The sequence below is a fragment of the Anopheles nili genome, chromosome 3, assembly GCF_943737925.1.
Source record: "Anopheles nili chromosome 3, idAnoNiliSN_F5_01, whole genome shotgun sequence".
Lineage (NCBI taxonomy): Eukaryota > Metazoa > Arthropoda > Insecta > Diptera > Culicidae > Anopheles > Anopheles nili.
In genome coordinates, this window is record NC_071292.1 from 60,069,762 (window position 1) to 60,088,741 (window position 18,980).

At 49.3% G+C, this 18,980-nt stretch overlaps 1 protein-coding gene across 1 annotated transcript in view; it reads right to left on the reverse strand.

Moving 5' to 3' along the window:
* LOC128726600 (calsyntenin-1) overlaps window positions 1-18,808 on the reverse strand; it is a 70,064-nt gene extending 51,256 nt beyond the window's left edge. The window contains exon 1 of the mRNA XM_053820414.1: window positions 18,685-18,808. Within this exon, the coding sequence (XP_053676389.1) occupies window positions 18,685-18,808 (124 nt within the window). The remainder of the gene's footprint in view (window positions 1-18,684) is intronic.
* Between the last annotated feature and the right edge of the window lie 172 nt (window positions 18,809-18,980).

Below are 18,980 nucleotides of genomic sequence, written 5' to 3' on the forward strand. Positions count from 1 at the left end.
GCGGAGCTTCTGCAACTTCTCGAATTCGAAAGACCACGCCAGGAATCTCGAATGCCAGCAGAAAAGGGGGGATAAAATGTGCTTCGGTTCGACCTTTAACGATTTACGAACACACATATATATATATATTTTCCGTGCCCCCTTGAACCCGCCCGTCCTGTGTCCTGATCCAAAACCGGGTGCCCTTTTCTGAACGGTCCCGTGAGACTGTAGAGTTGCGGTCAGGGGAGCACACGGTTGGAGAGACGAGCTTCCGAAGAGAGCGTACGTTTTCCAAGCCGCTTTTTATTGGAACCGACCCGTTACGTAAGGCGGCGTCAACGTCGTAAGGGCTTAACTATCTCGGGCTGTTCTGTGGACGACACAAATGCACCCCCACCTATTACGGAGGGCGGGGCGAGATTGGAGGGTCAGGGTCGTGTTTGCACATCCACAAATTGGATGCCGATCCAACAGGGGAAGTGTGGTAAGGAAGCGAGCCGAGGTGCGTCCTCCCACACACAAACGAAAACAATTCCAGGACAAAACATTCAGGCGGTGGTTCATAATTCCCGTAGTCCTGATGTCCACGCACACACACACACACACACACACACACACACACGTAAAAACGGGGTGACGCGTCCGTATACCTGTGTCCCTTTTTTTTGTTCCCAATTCCTGTTTCGGGTCTTTGGGGATGGTATTTCCTTCGGGTTTGTTTTTCCTTTCCTTCTCTAGGGATATTTTCAGACAAGACAGGCTGGGAAAAGGTAACGCCGTACGCTGCTATTATGATTGGTAAACATTCACCTCCAGGACGTGGAGCGATCGTCATCATGGGGGTTTTCAAAAATTCAATAAAAACCCCCGACGCTCCCTTTCCTCTAAATGCCCGCCCGAACGCATGCTCTCCCTTAGTGGGAGGAAAGTTTTAAAAGCCGTTCGTGTATTTGGGCACACATTCTGAGCTTATGAGGAATTGTGTGCAGTGTTCCTTTGCAACTCCTCGTAAGGAACTTCCTGGAAGAACCCGTCAACGATTGTGGTATTCTGCGCGTTTTTTGATCTTCTTCTTTGTTCTCTTTGAGCCGTGACATCTTCGTGACACGGTGGAGAAATTGGAGAATGAGCTCCCCGAGGCGAACCGGTAGCACAGGGAAGAACATTTAGCTCGAGTGCCCTCGTTTCGTGTCGCACTGTCAACGGGCCAGCAAACATGAAAGACAGCACACCGGCTGCACCGGACACATATCTCAGGCGCCTTTCTTTCGCCTCATCGGGGGCGCCGTTCCATTTCGGGAATGGAGCACCCAGCGCTTCTCGTCCGTTGCTCTCCCATCCGGGCCACGACCACAAATGATTGCCGCCGGGTGTTGCCGGAACTTCCACTCGATCACGAGCCAATATTCAAGTGGGATAGCCGGCCGACTCAAAAGACAACCGGAACCGGTTGACCTCTCAATGGGCGGGGAGATACAGGGATATTCGAGCCTCCTGGCACAGAACTTGGATTCGGGCCACCATGCCGTTTCGTCCTGACCGCCTGCAGGAATCAGGAGATGCACAAAAATGGGGCAAAAGTGAACATTCGCCGCAAAATGCCATCGGGCGGCGCCGATAGGGCTGGGTGCCTGGAAGGAGAGCAGCACAATGGCCATAAATAAAATCGAAAGCAGACCATAATATAGCACACGGCATAGGTCCTTCTCGTCGTTTCGCACCGAAAGGTTTGATATAGAAGTCAGCCACCCTTCGGCCAAACCGCCACCCAATCAAACCACGTTCCCCCTTGTCGTGCATCGTTTAGGGCGGAAGGGCTAAAACAGAGATTCACAAAAGGGGAAATAATAGAATCGATAGAACAGGAGTGCACTTATGGCACCTCGCCACCCACACTCGGATGGGGAAGAGAGTGGCCAACAGGAGCGAGGTTTTGCGATGGGAAAATGTGGTTGACCCTGTTTTTCCTACTTTTTATATATATATTTTTTTTTGCATAACAGCAGCGGTCTTCCATGTACCTCCACCAGGACCGTGAAGGGTCGGTTCGGCGAATCCTGCAATCGGACACAAATCGTTGAGGTTCCAAACGTTGTGCTATCCTTCTCTCTCTCTTTATCGCTATGACTCGCTGAACGGACATGGAACCGAACAGTGAGCAAAAAAAATACTCCCCGGCAACGGCATCGAACAAAAAGCCAACCACCCGAGAGCCCTTTTTCCGAGTTTTAAAACCACTCCGTTGGGAGAAGAGCGAAACGCGATGCGGCGAGGTCACCTGCTCCTGCGATGGGGGAAACTCCAGCACCAATTAGCTTCGAATAGCCACCGGTCGAGTTGGTCGGGTGAAAAACGGACCTGCATCCTTGGGAAAAATGACTCCATTCGACCGAGTGGTTGTTTGTGGCAAAGTGGATCGATTTTTCAAAAGCAGGCGAGAAAAAAAAAACCATCCCTTACGATAAACAAAATTCCAGTAAATCGATTTCGCGATAGCACTCGACCGATGCCCCACTCGAGAAGCGAATCGCGGCCTGTGCTCAATGTTTTCCTGCAGCTAAGAATTTCCCAACCACATTCCCGAGCATTCCCGCGCGGCCACAAATTTGTGCAGTTAACGGAAGCGCACTAATGAGAGCGCACGGGCGGGTCCCGTCGGTTGTGGTTAGTTATTTTAGATCGTTCCGTGACTTTTCGGTTGAGGACGCGCCCTGTTTCCCACAAGCGCACTAGTGGACCCGTGTTTAGCAATAAGGTGTCACTCGTCCGCTCTAATAAGTAGCTGATTAGCACGAGCAGTGGGTTGGGAATTTTCGCCGCACACCAGCTGGTTTGGTTGGGTGTTATGTAAATGTCTCGGTTCAAACCGACCGGTTCACAAACCGCATGCAGCTGCCGATGGGTGTTGTTTGCCCAGCCCCTTATGTCCTTTACCGCTTGTCAGATGTGACAGAAATCGGTGCACTCGGTCGGTGTGTGGTCTTGGCAGTTCGATATCTCACAGCCGAAAAGGGTTGCTTACGAATCATGCCAGTGGTTCGAACTCTTCGCACTCTCGCTTAAGAAGCTTATCTAAAACGTGTCATCTGAATATCAAAGCAAATGAAGCACGCTTTAAAAGCAGCAACGATGCAATTATTCAACTTCACTCGAAACGATTTATAGGTACGTGAACCGTAAGATCACGATCGCGAACATTATTAACTTCGAGATTTACAGCTTCTGCGTAGCGATATGGGTTTATAAAAGAAAATGAAACCATTTGCCATCCCCCCCACACAAGGGTGAAAAGATTTCCCCACTTTTATTTACGACATTGACCTTTCACTACGAGCACCACACGGCGAGTTCGTGCCACCGTAAAAAAGAGGGATAGCGGCAATATAGAGAACCATCTTACCTGCTTCGTAGCGACGCATAAAACACACATACACCGACTCGTCAACAAACAAAGCACACCCACCGCCCACGCCCGGAGATGGAGTCGCCCGAGGGGCTCGCTTTCAGGGCGCAATAAAATTAATTAAGGCACAAAGTGTACATGCCCGTTTTCCTCCACGAGCCACTTCGGGCTGGAGAAAAGTGTGAGCGGCGCTCCAAGCGATGATATACAGCAGTGGCCACAGCCCGGGCAGTGGCACAGCTGTGGCCGTCCTCGTATACAGCTTTTTTTTAATTGAAGAATGGAAAATTAAAGGGAAAAAGGGCGAGTGAATCCCACCGTTCAACACCTGAGCCGGCCATAAATAGTACAAACCACCGACAGGCAAGCGCTGCTTGGCGAGATGAACTAGGACCGGGATCATCGCCTTCATCATCATCATCATCATCATCAGCGTCAACAGTAGGGTTGCTACCGGGTGGGTTTCGTTGGTTTCGCACTACCACAGCGAACGTGAAGCTACACAATGACGACGGCGACGAGTTCCGTATGTATCCTTTGGAGTTAATTAAAAAGATAACTGAATGCTTAACCGAGCGCCAACAAGCGCGCGCGCCCCTTTTGCTCTTTACTCCCTTCCTAGAAGGGTCATAATTTTTGTCGGAATTGTACCACTAACTTGCGTGGCGTAGGAATAAGGCACTGCGAGGGAGAAAGAGAGAGATTAGCAGGAACGGATGGTGTAAAAAAAAACCAAGTGGCTTCATATCTAGTCGTCCTGGGAGTGCTCGTTGGCTCGCAGTCCTGACAATGTGCTAAATGAGCAAAAGTGTCCTCTATCCGCCTAGGACGACCCACCAGTGCGTTGACGACGCTGCAGTCACCATGTAAATGTTGCCTTCTCTCGCTGCCTTTCTCTTTCACTCGGTTGGACATTTCACAAGAAAACCTCGAGTTTTTTTTGTTGCTGTCTCTCAGGCAGATCCTTCCCGCGCTCGAAACGGCGCGGTATTACATGCGTTATTGCCTACCGTTAGTGCGACAGACGCCCGGTCCCTTCTTATCGCTATCGAGAGTCGCCACATAAGGTCCCTTGGTGGAGATCTCCTTCACTCGCCCGTTCGGACGCAAAGTGAGCATTTATCGTGGCTGAAAGTAATTAACTTTGCCCTCATAGCAACAAGTTCGGACTTCGGGTCGGGATCCTTTTCATTCGCCATTTAGCGCACCCGGCGGAATGTGTGGTTTTCGTTTTTCGCGGGCTGCCATTTCAGCCATTCGCGCGTTCTTCTTCTATTTGGGGGGTCGGGAGGTTTGGTGGATTAATGCGGCCGTCACACGACACAATTTCTCAACGTGCTACCGGAGTCCGGGGAGCTGGTTATCTGCCGTGGTAACGACACTAGAGAAAACATGAAACCAAACGCTCGTGACTAGGAAGAGCACGCGAAAGAAAAAATAAGGATGAACTCGAGAAAGCCCAAAGCTTCGATGAAGAAGCTGCGGCCATCTTGGGTGTAAGTGAGCTGAAAAGAAACGAGAATCCCGAGCACGCGAGGTTCAGTGTAAGAAAGCACCCCGGAAAGACGATATGGTACATTTTCACGCATGCCACCGGCACCGGGAAACGGTGTTCAATGTTGTTTGCAGGCGCTTTTTCTTCGTCTTCTCGAAGTCTGAAGAAAAACCGTACCGTTTTTCCAGTGACCCCGGAGATGGCCATTGCTCGGATCTGATACGAAAATAACGAGATATATATATTTTCCCCTCGACCAAACCTAGTCGTGTGTTCCTCCACAAGCGGGAATGGATCATTCTTTCAAGCTTATCGTTTGAGCTCTTTTTCTTGTGCCCTACTTGACGATAGTAGCCGGTTGGTCTTGGCTTCCCCATAGCTCCGATATCGTGGTGATGACGGTGGCTTCATACTCCGAACCGGAGCAGGAAAATGTCAGACGATAGTTGTTCGCATCGCAAGCGCACAGCCCGCTCGTTCTCGGGAGGAAAAGCTGGATGCTAATGGGGTGATGCGATGGATTGATAAGTGCTGCGCGTTCTATCGGTATATTCAGCTGGTAATTTAATGACGCCAGACAACCTGCCGCATGCATGTGATTGGATCCTGGGAGCAGAGAGTAAATATTTTCTATAACGAATGGTTACAGCAACGTCGTGAATATTAGCAACTTCATGAAATTATTACAACAATTTTTCACGACTTTTTGGAATTTATGATAGAAAAGGAATAAATTTAATAGAACAGAAATGACTCATAAATTGCGCTGATGAGCTTTAGCCGAAACAGTTGAGCCATTCTGTCGTGTTGTACTTCAAACACAACTTGAGTTAACTCTACGGTCGTACGTTAAAATGGGCTGGATTCTTTGGCAAGTTGCTAACTGCTTTCTGCAACCATTGGCAGAGCATAAACTTGCTCGGTTCGTTCAAAAGACCACCGTTCGTCGTTTATCCCCACATACCGGAGACGCGAAAACTGCCCAACCATAAGGTCGACCCATGGACGGGAGCAAGCCAGTTGGCCACCTTCAAAGCGACTGCACTGCAACAACCTCGAAGGGCTCTCGAGTCCTCTCGCGAGAGGCTCAGTAGAAGTAAAGGAAGGAGAAAAAAATAGCATTAAAAGCTGCCAAAGCAGCAAAACGCTGCAACGAAGAAGTACAGCGCACGATAATAAAAAATGCCCCAGCGACGCGGGCAACACCAGACCAAGGATGGGCTGTCGGAACGAGCGAACGGAAAGGAAATAAAACCGTTCCCGTGGTGGAGGAATTCGCTACCCATTTACGAGAGAAATCAGTGCAAGGAGAAAAACATGGGAAAACGATGCCCCGGACCTGCCGCTGGCCGGTTTCATTCGCGGCCCATTACGAGCGGGCCAATTCTGCAGCAGCGCTGCTATCCCGGACTCGACCAGCCTCCTGAAGCATTGCGACAGAGGAGCTGACAAGCCGCGCGCGAGGCGGCATTTCGAGGGCAGAAGCGAAACAGCAGAAATACTCCAGCGATCCCGCAAAGCAGATTTAAAAGTTAATGCGACCCAGAATCCACCTCGAACTGCGTGCATGCGTCTTAAAACTTCATTCGCGGGATTTTTTCCGTCCCCACTGAACGTACGGAAGGCTCCAGGAGCGGCTTACGGTTCGAAATTAAATAGTGAAAGGTACGTTTAAACAAAAGCCAGCAGAAAACGGTGGGATTTGCGGCAGAAGAGAAGGCCATAGCTTGCTCGGGAGAAGAAAAAACGACCGAGAGATTAAGAGCGAGTCCAATCCAAAGGTCCTCCAGGGCGGTGGAGAAAATTCTAATGCGTCATTCGTTGCCGGTTCACCTTCCACTGCCAGCCAGCAGCAGGCTAACTGCTGACTGAACACGTTCGGTGAACACGTTTCCTGTTTTAATGACTTCCCTGGAAGCCAATTTCAAACCCCATATAAAGGATTCGACGCTCGCAAGCTTCCACATTCTATCTCGTGCCAGTACCGTCGTGTGCCTGCCCAGGACGAGACAGTGTGGGCAATTGGGCGATGGACAGAGACAGAGCGCCGCAGCGAGACCCTGCGGAATCAGCGGGATGTCGAAGGAATCTCGCCTGGTTCCATGCATCAAATTGCGCCGGGGATCAGAGCTTTTCAAACAAAGCGCGCTCGCTCTCGAACTGTTGCACTCGGGCACCAGGACACCCTCGGCGTGCCGGCAGGATTTACATTGAATTATGGAGCGATCCCGAGCGGCACAAAACTCCTTTCTTTGTCTGCCGGAATGCATGAATTTAATAGCGGAAGGTTTTGTGTGGGGCGGCAAATAATAAAAAAAGAAGCCCCATCCCATCCTTATCCACGTCGCGGGTGTGTGTGAGTATGCGATCCCATCCTCGAGGCCCGCCGGTTGTGTTGATTTAATCTCAGATACCCCCACCAGGCGAAGGTGTGTTCGTCCGTTCTCGGAAAACGCGTACTCGACGAGGATCGCCATGCAGAACGAAAACAGGGCATCCTCCTGGGTGTGTGTGTGGAAAGGGCATTCCCGGGGCTTTTCGTTCTCTTATCGGAGCCGTTTTTAATTTTTATTGCAACCCATTTGCCCAACTCTTTGCGCTCCGAGGTTCGAAGGGTGTGCCAGCAGAGAGCATTATTAGAGCATCTCCCGCAGGATGCGATCTGACACTGGAGCCACAAACGTACATACACACACACGCATAAGCACGCAGGCAGAAGCCCGTTCGCCATTTTTGCTACACGTTTTTCGCCGCCTTCGAGGATGATTTATTTCCATCCCCGAGACCCTGGTTCTCGGGTTTCGATTTATTACGCGGCCGCAGAGTTTGAACCCGGGCTCTGAGAAGCAAATGGGCCGCAACAGCAGGAGCACCAAGACGAAAGAGAGACAGAGAGCAAATTAAATTACCCTCCCTCGACCCAGCTTCAGCTGAGTGGGGGAATGATAGCTAGGGTCAAAAATGCGGACATCGCAACAATCAAAAAAAGAAGCAAAATAAAAAAACACGATAAGAGAGCAAAAGAATATCCAACCAAATTGACTCGCCCGGTTCGAGAGGTCGAGTTAGCCGTTTTTCGTACTAAAAGTACTTGAGCATTTTTTTTTCGTTAAACGAACAGATAAAATTAAAACCCCTCCAACTGAAAGGAGAAAAAAAATGGACCATCAAAAACGATGCTTCGGAAACTGCATTATAAAGTGTAATTTCGAGACAAATTTCCAACAGCCCACGACAACGAAACACTCCCGACGATGATGACGGCGAGTTAGAAAAGAGTTTCCCCGAAGGCAATGATGGGGAACATCAATGGGGCCGCCGCCCTTGCTAGGCGCTATTCTAGGGGCCACCAAAGGGCGTGTAGGGCGCGGGCGCACGCGACGATACCTCACATCAAAAACTATGTGACAAAAATGGTTACGAACAAAAAAAATCGCCCACCCTCTACCCGGATCACGTGCGAGAGTGTCCTGTGTGCCGGGAAAAACTTGTCGCTTTCCATTTAACTTTCACCGCTGGGCAAGGGGTCACAGCACGTCCTGAAGAAAACGGTGTCAGAAAGCAAAAAAAGCGACCACTTCTTTGCTACTTCTTTAGTGTGCAACAACCGTCTTCAGGAAAGGCGACGGAAAGTAGAAATTTTTGCGACCCCAGAGAGTGGTCCTTGTATCGGGGCAGTGTGTGCATGGCTTCTTTGTACGGTTCAATAGGCGACGAGGATGTGCATCCTGGCAGGATAAAAGAGGAGTATCTCACCGTGGAGGGAGGTCCATTTCGTGTGGAGTAAAAAGTAATCTTCAGGATAGCGTCAGGACTCTGAAGTGGATACGACAACCCATACACAGGCACAGAGTGGGAAGTGTTTTCTTCTCGCGCCACCTCCATTTCGTCTCGATGCCAGCTAAAGGGGTTGCTCTTTTTTTCAATCTCGTTTCTTCATAAGCCGTGCGTGTTGTGCGCTACCTTTCAAGCCACCCCTTTCGCAAACAACGTCTCGGAACCATAGAGTGGTTTTAACGCGACCGTGTACAACACGGCGCGGATTAAGGTAGCCCACGCGCGCCAACATCTCACAACACCCCCGAAATGTTCCGAGATGTTTCTGGCCATGTCTTGACAGCATTCCTCCACCGTGTAAGCGACTCCTGCTGCCACACCCAACGCGTTTCGTGTCCGGTAAAGTTTGCTCCATTTCACTGGCGTCATTTCGCACTAATTGATTCCTCCCGGCAGTGTGCTTTTCGTTCTTCCTCAGTGTTACATAAGACTTCCACTACCGCTTCAGCCCTTAGGCGGCGCGCGGATGTTGTCACTCTGGTCCGCTTCCCGAATCGGGCAGCGTATGATTTTAATGCTAAGTGGATTTCATCCTTCCAGCTCTCCGTTTCTGAAAGCGATCAAGCGTTAAAGAATCGCGGAAACATGGTACAAGAAATTCTGTTTAAATTTTCTATTACTTTATCAAAAAAAAAACACCCAAGAAAGTCGTGCTCGGACTTCGCCGATTGTGCCGAACTTTTCTCCGCTGCTTCGAGAGAACTGAGCGAATGGAGCAGCGCTGATGGCTAAACTTCCCGGAAGTTGCTCCAGGAGGGCGTACAAGCAAAAACGCAAAATAAATACGAAAGAAAATTGAAATCTTCTAGAACCGAACTGAAGAACAACTTCCGCCCAAACACTCGCAATCGCATCCTCTCCAAGCGAGAAAAAAAAAATTGCATTACAGATTCCTCATCCGATTGTACATCTGTCTCCGTTGTGCCATTTCCTGTGTGGAGGATGTTGAGTAAAAGGAAAAAAAATACATAACTAAAACAAAAACAGCAAAATACGAGTGCCGAAAAATGTGCCCTCAAGCAAAAAACGACAAACAACTGTTGCAGAAGGTGGAACTCCTGTTCTTCAGCTTGTTCCGTTTGTTGGCATGCAAAGTATTTAGCACAACATTACGACGAGACCGCGGGTCCTCCATTAAGAATGCGATCTCATGGGCCGCGGATTTACACACAGCCACGAGATTACGCTCGAGACTAACTTTGAACGTACCCGCCGCCCTGAACGCAACCGCCGGGGCCTGGGTGGATCAATTTTCACGTCTGTTTCAAATTTAAGCCCCATCTTGGCAGCCCACCAACACGCCATCGTTCCCACACCTCGTTCGGTGGAGGCGGGAGTGCGAAACTTTTATTATTACCCAAATTAGCAACTGTTATTTTGTGCGTGTGTGCGAGAAGGTTTGTGTGATGTTGCGTAAGGCTCCCTTCGACACAATTCGATTTTTAATGAAGAAACACCTCCAGCGGATGGTGTCCAACGATCAAGAGAGAGATAGAGAGTGAGAAAAACGCACCCACAATCTAAATATGATGCTGTTTATTACAAGTTTGCAGACACCAGCAGCACGAGGAAGAAAAAAAAGTGAGCAACACGGAACGAGCGATTTTTCGTGGGCGTCGGCTTACCAACGGGCGAGGGCAAAATGCGAAAATGATGCAAATGTGCTCCATCCTGCCGGCATGGCGTTGCAGTGCGAAACTTTGCCTCAATCGCCCGCCCAAACTCACGACATCAAAGCACGGGAAAGGATCAAATCACGTCCCATGGGGCAGGCGAGAGTCGCTCGGGGTTCGGGCGTCAGAAAGCGGGAAGCGAGATTCGAGGGACACGGCCGCTTGTTTACGACAGCAATTATCGAAATCCTGCTCATCCGGCGGAAACTTCAGCCTTTCGCTTGGATGCTGAATTTTGATCAACTCCCCCTCCTCGCTTGAATCCTTCGGTTCGAATATCCACCCCCATGGGGGTTTTGACGGTAAGGTGAACAGTGCCGCTTGGCGCACAGGGAATGAAAAAGGATCCCATCATCATCGCCGTCGTCATACACCACCATCGAAAGTTTCGTCGTGTACCAGGAAAGATGATCGTGCACCAGCACCAACAAGAAGACTCATTGCTTCCTACGAAAAGGGATTGTTTGGCTGTGTTCCTTAGAAACCCTTCAAATGCTCAGTCCTTTCTTTGCTTGCCAGTTGACTTCGGTACCACTTTGGGATGGGTTTTTCGCGCGAGTACCAACCGAGCTCCAAACTTGTCCTCCCTAGGGTGTTTCTTTTGCTTGGCTCCTTTTGCACGACGTCGACGTCGCTTCCATTGGTCATGGGAAACAGCTTGTAATTAAAATTGCAATCATTACGTCAATAAGCGACCCCGGTGCGAAGAGCAACACAACCGAGAGGTTGAAGAATCTCGCCCAAAATACTACCATCCACCAACCAGGGAAGTTTGGTTTGGTGCGCGCGAAACCGGCTCGGTTGTACGTTATGGAGAAAATTGCTTTTCAATTTCATAAAAGCGTTCTCCTCACCACCACCATTGCAGCTTCGAGGGTCCTTCTCGGTAAAGCACAAGTGCGCGGGTTAGCGGCAGTAAGTATCAAAGGGCTAAGTGAGATGCTTCCAGCGCATAGTTCCGCATCGGCAGCGGTTGAAAACCGAGCCTCGGAACGCAACGGCAAGCAATTCGCGAACAGCGCAAAAACAAAAACGAGAAGAAATTTTCCAAATACCCACCCAGTGACCTTGCGTTGGAGGGCGCGAGTGAACGCTCGTCTCTCCTCAGACAGCTGCCACCCGATCATCGGTAAGGACTTCCGACTTTCCGTGCGGCCCGAGGGAGCCCAGGAAGGAGATGCCAGCTTTGCATTTTAACAGGATTCACGTAACCCTCAGGCGCGCGCTCTTTCTCTCGCTCTATTTCATTCTCTCACACAACCTCCAGCACAGGCTTGGGGGAGGAAAAAATCACAAGAATGACGTCGGCAACGGGCGTTCCAGGCCGGCGTTCGTCGGCAGAACGTGACTAATCTGTGCCGCAGAAGAACACCAGCACCACACGCCCGCACACATTCGTTGGCGGCTGGGTACGCAATGTTCGCTGCAAGGCGTCTGCCGTTATCCTTCCTGCAGAAGGATCGATCAACCTTTGGCCTCTGGGCGCGTGCCGAGGATGTGCCAGAACCAGGCGCCTTGATGTGAATCAGCCGAGTGCCAGAACCTCGAAGCGAACCTTGGGGAAACGGCGATCAGGATGCATTTTCCATTCGGCTCAGAATTGGTTACGGTTTCGGGTAATGCAGGAATAATTACCACCCCCTATGGTTGCACGTCGATGATGGGAATTGCATCGTGCGGTGGTGGTGTTACTGCAACCCGAAAGGTGGTTTGTGTAGATTGATTGCGATTGGCAACGCTGGTTTAGTTCAAAGGATGCGTATGCGTGCAAAGTGATACCATCGTGCGGATCTCAATGGTGCGAGGCAGACCACTACATTCGAGACGGTGTGATTGGTCTGGTGAGTACATAAGAAGCTTTCCGAAGCATTGGCGATATAGTATGGTTGCATTAAACGACCACATCCTTCTAGGCAACCGCTGCTGTTGCGTAAAGCAACGTTGAACCGTGACTGACAGAAACTATCATAGTTTACTAACAGCTAGAATGCCAAAAATAACTTCAAATGTGATTTGAATTGAGAAGTTCCCTAAGCCAGTTACAAATTTGGTGGACGCACCACAATTTTTGCTGTCAAAGTGTACTTTAATATTATTATTATTACTATTTATTTAAGGACGGCCGTTTATAAGGACGGTTTATATAGTAATTTGTGGGCATTTCCTCCCAACAGCCGCTGAGAGCCTTATCCCGGGCTGACTCGGTATACTTTAATATTACAAATCCTCATAATCACACAGGTTATGAGTGTACATTTTAATCAAGAAATATCGTCATGAGATATTTCTACGAAATCTACACTTCATCCCCCCAAAATGCTGTTTTATAGCCACTTCTTCATTTAGAGTGTTTGAACGTAAAATAAATCTTTTGTTAAGTGAGTAGGAGAAAAAAAACTGCATCCCACAGACCGCGCCATAGCTTGGCCGCTATAATTCAACTTCACCATGATGGCCTACGGCTTAAAAAATAATACGAGCATTTGAAATGACAGGCTGCTCGACCGGATTCGATACCAAACTTTTGATGCCCCTCGAATGGTGTAGGTTGAAGCGACTGATTCGACTTCCTAAACATGGCCCGAACCACCATTCCATCCGGCCCTCATGGTCCTGCGAGTCAACCTTCCATAAACAGCTGCGGACTTCCGCAAAAAGAGCCGACCGCGTTCGCTAGGAAAGCCGGTGATTTAAACTAAGCTCGCGCCTGGGTTAAGCTACGGTCGGCGCACCATGTTCCGTCGGATTCTCGGAAGATGATGAAAATGGACGAGCCACGCAGTGGGGGATTTTCTGCAGAAAATAAAAAAGACCAAAAAAAATAAACCCGATTCTCCAAAATACACGCAACCAATTGGGTCGGCTTTCCATCTCGGCCAGCTGCTGCTGCTGCATCGCATCGAGACAGCATCCGAAACCACATTGAGATTCATTTCTCGATCTTAGGCGAAAAGCCTTAGGGCGAACCGACGAAAATCATCTTTATCGAATCAATAACTCTGAGTTTAACGAGGCAGCACACGGGGAGCGGACGGGGCAGAAAACTGAAGGCCGACCGAAAGCTGACCGAAAAACCCCAGGGCAAACCTGCAACACACCACGGGGCTGATTTGCAAGTACACTGGTTCATTTTACGGGTTCAAGTCCTGCATTTTTCGCGCCAAACTACCCTTCTACCACGAGAGAGAGAGAGAGAGAGAGAGAGACACCGACCGCAAAACCCTGAAGACTTAATATACCCGGGCAAGGAATCGAACCACCACCGTGATGCCAGATGGTACCGGTGGTTGGGGTTTGGGTGAGTCAGCCCTTTCGCAGGTTTCTTTTTGTTTTCGCAGGTCCATGAATATTCAGCAGCCATCTGTTGGCGGAGGAGGCGACCCACAGCTGTTCCAGGGAGCCGAGAATCCTCCGGCACACCCGCGTGATGTTTGTTCGGTGGATTTCTTCGAAAGCTTTTACTCCGGTGAGCCAACCTTGCCACCCGAAAGGATGCGAAATACGACTCCCGAAGCGCAAATCATTTCGAGTGCGAGAAAGAGAAACCGAAAGAAGGGAAGATGATCAAGGGGCAAAAAAAACGCAGCATAATCCAAGCTCCAAAGTGGGAGGTAAGGGTCGAGAACCGCACCGACAAAGCATAATAAGGCGGTGTTAAGTTTTAGGGTGTTTCGAGCTCGCCCAGGGGAGATTCCGCGACGCCACAGCCGGTGTTGTTTCGTGCAATTTGATAATTTCGAACCGTTTTGCTGCACAGCCCTCCCACGCGAGGTGGTGCGCTTTGCCTGCCGATGCACGTAAAGATAAGTGTGTGCGGCAAAACAAGCTGAAGTGAAACAGGACCAAACAAAAAAAATCCTCGTACTGCCGTTTGTCCGCCAGTCGAGAAAGGTGGCACACTCGAGGAAAGAAGTAACGAAGCATAGCCGCACGTTCGAACCACGTTGGAACGGGCTTTCGGGGGCTTAATCCTGCCTCGATTTGTTTGGGTTTTTTTGTGTGTGTGTGTGTTATATCCATCCCTTTCGTCCTTGTGCCAGTTTTTCTTTCCACATCCTGTAACCATTGTTATTGCACGTCCGTCCGGGGAACTGCAATATCCTTTTATTTCAGCCTTTTGTTGCTTTTTTTAGGTTTCTTCCTCCCATACCTACTGCCTACCAAACGCTTAGAGTGAAGCAATCTTGTGCGAAATGCACTTGCATTGAAATGGTTCTACTTAGGGAATGTTGGACGTGTGCATTCGAGTATTTTTTGTTTGTTTGTTTGTTCCCTTTCTCAGCGCATTAAGATAAGCGCGGAAAAGTTATTGCTTTCACAAGGGCGGGAGAAACAGAACGAAAGAGATCGGAGGGTCGAGAAGCGGTTTTAATCCCGCTTCGGTTTCTTTAGGTTCATTTCCAGCCAGCCCGATGCTATCGTAGCACGGCAATTCTAAATATTACCATACGCTGGAATCGTTTTTTAAGCCCATCTGGACAGGGATTTTCATATTACATTTCGATGCGAAATAGCTATCATATACCATTTTAAATTAACTTTCGAACCGCCACGATGCGGAAAGGAATGCGAAAATAAACGAAATGATCTTCAAACCCACACCCTGAGCCATCAATCAGCCCCTGATGTTCGATGAGCGAACGCCATCATAGGGGAATGGAAATTTATGCAGGAATTATAGTTTGTTTGCAAATTAAACGCACAACACAAACTCACATTCGTCTGACAGCAACGGTCATTATATAGTATGAGATCACGCCATACATGAGCTAATCCTATCGTTCGCGAACCAGCCAGTACACCAGCTGGCACGATCGAGGGCTTGGTGTGTCCTTGAAGGTGGTTTGGCCACCACCACCGATCACGTAAAGATCGCGCAGCGCACCCCTAGGGCCGGTGTGATTCAAGCTGTTCCGCTGATTCAGCCGCCATCGAGCATGCATTTTGTAGCACCTTACCTTATACAGCCGTCGCTGAGGTGAATGCAAATAGCGGTCCATTCGTGGCCAAGCTAAGCCGCTGCAGCTTGGTGCAACTCACGAGCGTGAGTGGATGGCGGCATTCGTCTTTTAGGAGCTGTGAGCTTGAGTGTACACTTTACATGCAGCGGGAAACCCATAAAGCACACATTTACCAACCCGCGCAAACATCATCGCACCTTCCATGCCGCCTTCGAGGGCACCCAATTGTGCTTCTTTGCCACTTATGTCGATGAAACAAATACGCGTTCAAAGGCAAAAGCTCGCGCTCTCGAGGATTTTGCGTCGAACAACGGCGTGTGGGTCGCTTCTTCGCACGGTGCCACCAACCAATCGCAATCAGAAAACGCGACCCATGCTCGAATGGAGCCATCATCCGGGTTCGGTCGATTTCGCGCCGTCTTTTTGTCCCTTTCGCCCTCGCAGGGATGATGTTGAAGTGAACTTTTAGCATACGATGGCGAAATCGTCAATGGGGGGGAGATGCAAGCGACGCGACTGCCATACACGCACACAATACGATCAATCGAGAAATCGAAAGGGATCCACCAAGTCAGCGGAGTCTCTTACCCACGGGGAAAAGGGGACTCGGGGATATCACACAAAAGCGTAAGTTAAGGATCCATTGTTTGAGTTGACTCTGTTAAGGGTGGCTCGCCCCTTCCTTACATCGCGCGCCCATCCACCTTCTTACGGTTAGTGCCATTGTGTTGTGTACCGCAGCTCGCATAGACGCAATTTATGCTTCTTGAGCGGATTAATAATGGCCGACCGCCTGGCCCTTTTCTGGTTTCGTGACCCGTTCGAGACGTGACCCCCCTCCCCCTGCGACACGCTTCCTTTCTTGACGCCAGCAGCGTGGGCGGATGTGGCGGTTAGCGAGGCGCAAAATTGGGTCGGGTCGCTTTTCGCTAATCCAGCACAAGCGATAAGACGTATTATGGTGTAACTGTCGAAAGGTTAAACCCTTCGCGGCACGATGGTAAAGGCTACTCGCAGAGGGAATATCATAATTATCGAGCATGGTGATTGATTATTTACAGCATTAAGCTAGCAACAGTGCTGAAACGCTGATCTGCTCGAGCACACGGCTTACACGCCATCGTTAATCCTGTGTACACGAAACCAACGAGTTGGTCACGCAAAACACTCGGACTCTGGTAGGGAGTCGTCTTGAACGTCTGAAGGCGATTTGGAGCCCAAGAAAATATTATTCCGCATCAAACGCCAGACGTACCAGCAACTGACTGCTAGCTGAACGAGACTGCCGTTGCCAGGCAGCATACCTGGACCGGGGGTGGAGCATAACATCGCCGGTATGTCCCGCTGCTGGTCGTCCTCGTTGTCTTTTGTTTCGTCAAGCAGAAAGGAATCTTTTATTTCTAATGCACAAAAGCACACGGTGACATAAACGAGGACTTTACGAACGCGGCGTTCAAAGTGGGCGAAGAAGAAAAGCTACAAGGAGCGAAGGAATAGTCGGACCAAGTCCTGGATATCTGTTCAAGGATATCGCACCTTCTCTCTCTCTCTTCGTCTCTCGCTATGTGGCTTCTGCTAACAGCGCCACACATTTCGATAACCGGCCTGTGCCTTTCTCCACGAACGGGTGGAATTTCAATTTGGTTGACTGAATTTAGATTGCGAATAAATAGCACGACGTCGGCTCGTCGAGTGTGTCACCGCACCGGTGTGAGTGACACTATAATGGAGTATGTATGTTTGCTCGTTTTGGATTTGTTTTTCCACATTCGAGCCCCCGTTTGGAGTGTTCTCCTTTTTTTTTCTCCTGCCACCACTAGCGCGTCCTAGAAAGGTAACAAAGATGCAGACAAAAATCAGATCCACTCCTGCGCTTCCCCACTGTCTCTGGCCAGCTGTCAAGGAACTGTCATCCAAACGGCTGCCACACCATGAGTTGGGGGGCCTAATGTGGGAGGGAAATAAAAATCAACCAACCATTCTCTCGGCAGTTTTCGCACACTCGGCGAGCTGTAAAATATTGTGCAACCAGCTCCTGCGACGGGGCAAAGATGCCCCACTGATAAGGCGTGAGTTTTTTTTGTTTCCCTTTTTTTTAGCCACCCGCTATCATTCGACCATTGAAACACCATTCTACAGACGGAGAAGAGCTGCTTTTTTGTTTTATAACGATCGCGTTATCTTGTCGCGTCCACGTTGCGGCGCTAAATTGGAGTGCCGGTTTAATGCGTCCGAAAAATAATCCCCAGAACGCCCCTGCCGAAAGCTCATCAAAAATCCGGTTGGCGTGTGGTGGTTTGGTGGGGGCATGCAAATTTTTGCCGAACTCCACAACATAATGAGCAATCCCGCAGGCAGCAAGCTTATGGCCCATAAGTACCCTTAACATCGCCAGTGGTCGCCAAACTGCAGTGCTGCTGGGAAATCTGAGAACATTTTCGAAAGGAGCTCGTCTTGAAATTCTTGAAAATTGATTTCACCGATAAAAGTACGTAGAAAATTGGAAACAGCACCCCGAGGCCGGTGTTTCTCATCAATATGAAAAATTGTTCCACATAAGGATATGTTTTCTCATATAGAAAAACATGATAATAAAATTGGTAGGGTATGCACTTTTATAGTTTATATGTTACTTATTTCTGCCACCTTTCAATGACTATATGCAACTGGTAAAAACAGTAATTCGATGCGTTGAATATCCAAAGTTGCCGATCACTGGCTTGAATAACCGCAAGCGGGCATACTAATGAGGCGGTTTATGCTGCTCCTTAATTTCGATGGAGTCATTTGTTTTGTTTTAATTTTATCGACGAACAGCGGGTAATGTTTGAAAAGTTTCTTTGTGTCCTCCCCCCCCCCCCTCTCCCCACCAAAAACAAACACACATACACACAATCATGAAGGAGTACAGGATTATATTGCGATTGTTTAAATCCGGCTTGCCCTCGCCTTCGGAATGGGAAACTCTTGGGAATTGCGCAATATGGAAGGTATTTGCTAAATTTAAACATACTACGGTATTAAGCTCCTCGCAAACAACAAATCTCTGGCCGCTATGTAGTGAGTGTGGGGCTGAGAGAGGTCATAGAAGGATCATCTCCACTTCGTTGCCATGACTATATATCCCGGCAACGTGGATCGGGAATCGCAATGAAAGCGCGCAGCTTGGAAGCAATTTGTGCAAAATTCTGCTCATCGGGACGAAACATGTACTATCCATTAACGATGGCCAGCGAGTCCTTACCGCGGTTCCCATTTATCGTGTGAATATGTGTGTATGTGTGTTTGTTTAGGGTGAAACAGAGAAAAATCTTCCTTATCCTATGTACTTACCTCTCGAATCGTAGTAATCGTCCTCGTCCTCGTACTTCTCGCCCTTCACCTGATGGTGTCCGTGGAAGCTGCTGCTGGCAACCAGCACCAGCAGCGTCAGCAGGAATCCCTTCGCCGGTACCATTGTGTGTTCAATCCGCGCACTCTCTCGTACACACAACACACACACGCGCGCACCGACTCCCACACACTCGTACACACGCACCGGAGCAGAAGCTTTTCTTCTGGAAGCGTTTCGCAACAACACCACACTGGAGAAGAACACGGCACGACGTTTCGTCTCGTTCGACAGTCGT